This window comes from Monodelphis domestica, chromosome 8 (assembly GCF_027887165.1).
Source record: "Monodelphis domestica isolate mMonDom1 chromosome 8, mMonDom1.pri, whole genome shotgun sequence".
NCBI lineage: Eukaryota > Metazoa > Chordata > Mammalia > Didelphimorphia > Didelphidae > Monodelphis > Monodelphis domestica.
This window is the reverse complement of record NC_077234.1, coordinates 1,561,026-1,567,748: the sequence shown is the minus strand read 5'-3', so window position 1 is coordinate 1,567,748 and position 6,723 is coordinate 1,561,026. Positions and strand designations below refer to the sequence as shown.

Sequence of the window (6,723 nt, the reverse complement as noted above, 5' to 3'; positions counted from 1 at the left end):
ACCTAACTATAAAGAATTTTTATGGAGACAAAGAGCAAGGTACAGACACAGAAAGGGACAGTGAAAACAAAGTACACACATGCAAAGTCCAAAAGAAAAATGTGGGTTGGACACAGATTCTAGAAGAGCTCCAAAAAGACTTCAAATCCAATTAAGAAAGGCAGAGGAAAAGTGGGGAAGAGAAATCAAAGAAATGAAAAACGAGACCCAAAAGTTGTTGGAGAAAAATCAGGCCGTACAAATTAGAATTGAACAACTAGAAATGAATTATTTCATGAGAAATCAAGACTCAAAACAACAACAACAAAACAGAAGAAAACGTGGAATTGATTATTGGGGGGAAAAAACAGCTGGCCTGGAAAATAGATCCAGGAAAGCCAATTTAAGAATTCTTGGACTGCCTGAAAGCCATGATCAAAAAAAAAAAAAAGTTTGGACATCATTTAGTAAAAAGAAATTATAAAAGAAAACTGCCCAGATATCACCTAAGAAAATAAGTGAAATTAAAAGAATTCACAGGTCACTTCCAGAAAGAAATCCTCAAATGAGAACTTCCAGGAATATAATAGCTAAATTCAAGAGCCTCCAAGCCAAGGAGAAAATACTGAAAGCAACTAGAAACAATTCAAACATCCAAGATCACACAGGACCTAGGGGCTTCTACAAGAAAGGATTGGGAGGCATGGAATATGATATTCAGAAAGGCAAGAGATCTAGGTTTACTACCCAGGGTCACCATCACCTATCCAGCAAAAATGAGTATATTCTTTCGGGGGGGGGGGGGCGGGGATTGGGCATTAACATAGATTTCCAAGCATTCCTCGGGAATAAGCTAGATCTGAATAAAAAATTTGAAGTCCAAACATGAGACCCAAGAGAAGCCTAAAAAGGTAAATAAGAGAAAATTTAAGAGACTCATTAAGGTCAAATTGTATGTATCTCTATAAGGAAAGAAGATATCTGTAAAAATTACTCTTAGTGGGGGTAGATGGGTAGCTCAGTGGATTGAGAGCCAAGAGGTCCTGGGTTCAAGTCTGGCTTCAGACACTTCACAGCTGTGTGACCCTAGGCAAGTCACTTAACCCCCATTGCCTAGCCCTTACCACTCTTCTGCCTTGGAAACAATACACAGTATTGATTCCAAGATGGAAGGTCAGGGTTAAAAAAAAAAATTATTCTTAGTAGTAGAGCAGATAGAAGGAATATACTTAGAAAGATGGTGGGGAAGTGGATTATGAAGTTATGATGCATATGATGTATAATGATGTGTATGTAAATGCAACAATATGAAATATGTGTGATATTATATGTATGTATATGATATGTAAAAAAAAATCAAGGGGCAAAAAAGATTGCAATGAGAGAAAAGGGAAGGGAGAGACATAATGGGATAAACTATAACATAAAGAGGTGTAAAAACCATTATGGAGAGGGGAGGATAAGAGTGGTGACATGCAATGCTTAAACTTTGCTCTCATCATAACTGGTTCAGAGGGAAAAACAAATATTCTCATTGGGGCACAGTATTCTATCTATCTAGGGGAATAAGACAAGGGAAGGGGAAAGTCATTGGAGGGAGGGGAAAGTGAGTGGGGTGATAAAAAGCAAAACACTGATGAGGAGGGAGTGAAAGGAAACAAACAGGGAAAATAAGATGGAGGTCAATAACTTTGAATGTGAATGGAATCAACTCACCCATAAAATAGAAGCGGATAGCAGAGTGGATTAAAAACCAGAATCCTACTATATGTTGTTTACAAAAAACACATTTAAGGAAAAGATTTGATTTTTATGGCTACTGGATGTGGGGTTTTGGTTTTTAAATGATCATAACAAAAATGAATAATATGGAAATAGCTATTGAGTGATAATACATGTATAACCCAGTGGAATTGCTTGTCAACTCTAGAAGGGGGGAGGGGGAAAAGGGAGGGAAAGAACACAAATCATGTAACCATGGAAAAGTACAATAAAAAGAAAAAATAGGGAATGATGGACTCCCACTCTCCTCCTCTTCCTCTACTGTTTACAAGTGAACTCTGATTGTACTCTAGCAGATGCTTGGGATAACCAGTGGCTTTCTGCCAGCTCTGATCCTCTTCCTTCTCCTCTTCTTGGTTGCTCCCTTCCATTCTCCAACATCCAGGCAAGGGCGAAATCTCTTCTTCTCAGAACTCTGATTTCCCTCTCCCTCCCCACCAGTTGGAGTCTTTGTCTCTTTCTCCCTAACAAGCTAGAGTATGGACAGGCACCCTCTGAGGCCCTTAGTTCTCCAGGAGGAAGATCAGCCCATGCCTGGAACACAGGTGATTCTGTTTTGGCTGTGGCAGAAATGCCAACATCAAACTCTACTGCTTGGCCTTGCTTCTTGAACCATTTGTGGGTGTTCCACCCTAAGTGCTTCCCTAAACCTTTTTGGGAAACAAACCCAGTCACAATTCCTATGCTTTCTCTCAGCTCCATTCTATGGTTCCAGCTGCTTCTTACTTTGTCCAAGAACCTTTCTCGGTTCTCCTCAAACTCAGCCTCTGGCTGCCTCACTAGTCATTCACGAACATTAGCTGTTCCTCCTGTTCAGCTGCATCGGCCCTCCTACGTGGCCCTTCATTCCCGACTGCACTGGCTGTGCCCTCCCCTCACAGGCCTTGGCTCCAACGCTAGTTCCTAGGAGACCTTTCCTGATCGGAGGCCCCCCAAGCGCCCACCCCCATCTCCTCCTATCTGTTTCAGACCTCCACGTGCAGCCTCCCTGACAGAGAAGTCTCTGCAAGGCGTCAGAGAGGGTTTGCTGGTAGTCCCGATTCACGTTTTCCCCAGGAATGGAGCAAGTTCAGAGGAAGCTTTCGGGATTCCTTGGCAGATGAGAGATGTGCACCTCAGATGATGTTCAGGCCCAAACTCCCCCAGCTTCCCTCAGGGCCCCCCCCCCCCCTTCTTTCATCAGTCTGCATTTGCAGCTCGGGGCTTTTTAAAGAATTTATTTCCCAAACCCTCCGAAGCACGCCTAGTTCAATAAGAAGACCGCTACCTGGATGCTGTGAAGGCCGGCCAGCATCTTGCCAGTGCGGTTGAGAACGGCAGAATGTTTACAAGCAGACAAGCCTGTTGGCCGAGGTGGCAGCAGACCTCCTAGCCTCCTTCCCGCTGCTCGCCCCGATTTCCTTCCTACACGTGGAGTCTTACTTCTTTCCCTGCCGCTGATGTTGCCGGCTGGCCAATCTGAAGGCAGCTTTTTTGCCCTGCTTCGTGTTAGAGCACGCAGGCAGGAAGTAGTTCTTTGAAAGCATAATGCTAAGTGGGAAGAGAAGAACCGGGCCGGGCAGAGAGGCTCTTGTTCTTCCCAAAGCCTGTGCATCACAGACGAGCTCAACGACCCAGTGACAGAGAGCCCAAGAAGTCCTCCTTTGGAGTAGAGCTCACTTTGGTTCAAGTGTTGCTTTGGAACCCAAGCTGACCTGCCAATCCGGGTGGCCGGCCCTGGCCTCAGGGCAGCTGTTCCACGAGGAGTCACCACTGGCCAGCTGGAGCCCCTCCGGTCTGGGCATCGGACCCCAAAGGGGCCTTTCCGAAGCTCCTCCATCCCAAGAAATCGGCACGTGTGGCCCTAAACACGTGCTCAGCAGCTGCCTGGCGGACGGACACTCTCCGATCCCTCGCACCAGTCTGGCCTCCCTCTGCTGAGCTACTTAGGCTGGCCGCCTTTCCCTCGGCTCAGCTCGGAACCAAATTTCCGAGCTGCAGATGCGGCCCACGTCTCAGAGGCAGAAGGCGGCCTCGTCCAAGGTGCTCGGCAGTCCTGAGGAGAAGGGAAGAGGCGCTGCAGGCAGCTGGGGAGCCCCGCGCCCAGGCTTCTGGATGAACCACTGCAGTGCTGGAGGCAGAGCCCGACCCCTGGCATTGCCCCCACCCCCACACCACGATTCCACCCCTCGTCTCAGAAACTGGGGCTCCCCGATGACTGCATTTTCACCCTTTTGCTTTTATCAGCAATGTCCTCCGTGAGGCTGCGCAGCCTTACCGAGTGCTGGATGAGGAAGGCCGTCATCTCCCCAAGGCCGACGAGACCGTGGGCATCTCCGAGCCCATCAAACCAGCGCAGAGTCTTTTTCAGCCGGGCCTGAACCACCTTCTGCACCTCGAGTTCTGCCAGAAGGGCCTGCTTGGCCCCAACTTCCGCCTTGTACTGGGCCTGCAGCTGCCCTATTTCCTGTTGGAGAAGGGGCAACTCTTCCTTGCTCTGGGGGTACTTCTCGTGGCACCTGTCTTCAGGCAGAAGGACGTTTGGGGGGATACTCAGGACCAGCTGCAACAACACCTGCTCCATCTTGACAAAGAGGCGGTCAAAGCGTTCCCTCATGAAGCGCAAGAACGCCTCGGTGCTGCCACGTAGCTGGACAGCGCTCATGCCGCCGTCCGGGAGGCTGGCGGCCTTCTTCAGGATGACTTTCTCCACAGCCACCATCACCTCAAACAGGTAGTCCTGGAAGGCGATGTAGATCCTGAGCATGCACGTCTGGGGCGTGAACCCCAAAAACTGGGTCTCGTACAGCATCGGGTTGATGGACATCTTGGCTGAAGGAGGGCCGCGCGGTGCTGAACGCCTGCTCTCTGGATCTAGGTGAAAAGCAAAGCGTCGTGGGCGAAAGACAAGAGGAGCCCGGCCTCACTGTGACGCTGGCACAGGTGACATCCAGGTAGGACGGGGAAGCTGCCACGAACCCTCGTGGGGCTGTGAGGCTGGCTTGGCCCTTAACTCCTCTGGGCCTCCCTCCCTCACACAGTCCAGGATCCACTCCAGAGCTCTCTGGAACGTCCCAGATGGGGGCTCCTCGGCCACCAGGATCTTCCCTGGCCCACAACTCCTTCCAGGGTTAAAGCTCTGTTCCGTGTTCTCGGCTAGCCCAGCCTCAGCCTTCCTCTGACCTCCTGTCATCCACGCCCGCCCATCTCCAAACCCTACGGAGCTAGTTCTCCTTGGGCCGCTGGTGCCAAGGTTGGCACTGGAATGGCACCCACTAACTGCATCACATGAAGTTATCTGAGGGCAGAGCTTTCACCCAAAGCATCCAGGAGGTGTGAGGGGAAAGGTCACAACCCACCTCCAGTGGCGTTCTAGACTTCCACCCAGTCGATCCCCTGGACAGAACTGCAAGGCACCTGGGGGGGGGGGGGGGCATCGCTGCCTGAGGGACGGAGGTCCTGAGAGTTCAGTGCCAGCTGCGCCCGTGGTGACCCCAGGTCCGGCATGAAGCCCGCTGTACCAGGCTGTAGGACATTGCCCTCCCTGTGTCGGGCACTGCAAGGGCCCTCAACGGCAGAGGCAGCACCATGGCTCCAAGGGCAGATTCTCAAATCTGCTGACTCCATGTGAGCCTACTGGCTGCCTTTTGGGGGCTCAGCTGAAGCTTACTTTCTCCTGGGGGCACCCCTTGGGTCTCCCCCAATCCACAGCTTTCCCACACTCCCCCCGGCATCTGCTTTCGCTCACTTCCCTCTCCAGCTTTAGTTTGGAGGCCTTTGGGCTTGGGTCGCACTCCACTCCCTCCCCAACTCTTGGGTGATGCGGCCAGGCTCTGCTTGGTCTGGGGGCAGTGGCTAAGCCTGGGCACTTCGCCCTAACTCCTGGGGGCTACACTTAAGTTTTGGTCTCAGCTGCAAACCTGGAACCAGCATTACCCCTTCCTGTTTTCAGGAGGTTTCCTAGGAGAGCCTGAGGGCTTTCTTCCCCAATTGATTCCTTGGGCAAGGAGTTTATCATCTCTGAGCCTCAGTTTCCTCGCCCATGCAATGGGGATAAAATGGGACCAGAACGTGGCAAAAACCAAATGAGAGAACTCCCTGGATTCCTCCACCCCTCCAGTCCTTCCACATTCCCCCGGGGCACGGTACCCCATTCCAGCAATGGTCCACAATTCCATTCCAGATCCCCACTAGGGGACTCAGCCTCCCAACTTCCACCGTTAGAAATGACTTGCTTTAGCCCAGCCCCTTTCTTCCTGCAAGTAAGAGAGCTCTACCATAAAGTCCAGGACCCTCAGTGCAACCGCCCCCCCTCCCCCAGCCCCTCAACTTCACGGCCCACCTGCCAGGGGGAGTTCGGGGGCTCCAACAGACATTCAGGGGACACGGGGACTTCCGGAAAACCTAGCCCTATGGGTTTCTTCGGAGGAGGAGGAAGGAAGGGGAGAAAGCGAGGGCGGACTCCAAGTCCCAGGGGGCTGCGCGGCCCACCTGGTGCACCCTGGGAGCACCGCCTCGGGAATTGGGGCCTTCCGCCCTCCCACCCCCACCCCCACCCCCACCCCACCCCAATGCATCTTGGGAGAGCAGTCCAAGCGCTCCCTGCCCGCACGTCCGCCCAGACCCTGCCGTCCAGGTCCCTCTGCCGCCTCGCAGACAGCACCCTTGCCCACCCGAACGTACCGTGACGTCTCGATGGCGGTAATGCCGACTCGGCTGCTCTCCGGATCCGGATCCACCCCAAACAGAAAGCCCGCGTGTTCGCGCCGGGCGTCGCTTTCAAACTTGGGCAGCGATTCCTGACGCCGCGTCCTGTCCCGCCTTCATGCTCCGCCCAGTCTCCATCGGAGTCCGGCTACGACCAATGAATGAGAGCCATTCCTGACGGACGTTTGACTCCGCTAGTGGGACCCAGGCGGGAGGAAAACGATCTCCTGGTTGGCTGAGGCTGTGTTCCAGTTGGGCAGTGCTGATTGGTGCCCC

The 6,723-nt window shown here is 52.2% G+C and overlaps 1 protein-coding gene across 4 annotated transcripts; it reads right to left on the bottom strand.

Annotated features, from left to right (window-relative positions):
* Positions 1-305: 305 nt before the first annotated feature.
* Positions 306-6,556, bottom strand: MIS12 (MIS12 kinetochore complex component). 4 transcript variants are annotated; one of them, XM_007502489.3, is made up of 3 exons: positions 6,424-6,556; positions 4,019-4,614; positions 306-3,796 (listed from the first exon to the last, which is right to left on the bottom strand). In XM_007502489.3, exons 2-3 carry the CDS (start codon positions 4,565-4,567, stop codon positions 3,683-3,685), a joined length of 663 nt encoding a protein of 220 aa, XP_007502551.2. In that variant the 5' UTR covers positions 4,568-4,614; positions 6,424-6,556; the 3' UTR covers positions 306-3,682. The 4 variants fall into 4 exon arrangements, with proteins under 4 accessions (XP_007502551.2, XP_001374390.3, XP_056664068.1 ...); XM_001374353.4 differs by lacking the exon at positions 6,424-6,556 and adding an exon at positions 6,083-6,266; XM_056808090.1 differs by having other exon boundaries at positions 306-4,614.
* Between the last annotated feature and the right edge of the window lie 167 nt (positions 6,557-6,723).

Bases quoted from the DNA above. Each gene is read 5' to 3' on its own strand.
- MIS12 (XM_001374353.4), bottom strand. From the start codon at position 6,116: ATGTCTGTTGGAGCCCCCGAACTCCCCCTGGCAG. The intron at 4,615-6,082 runs GTGGGCCGTGAA...CTTTTCACCTAG, and splicing joins CCCCGAACTCCCCCTGGCAG to ATCCAGAGAGCAGGCGTTCA. The intron at 3,797-4,018 runs GTAAGGCTGCGC...CCTTCTCCTCAG, and splicing joins CCTTCCTCATCCAGCACTCG to GACTGCCGAGCACCTTGGAC.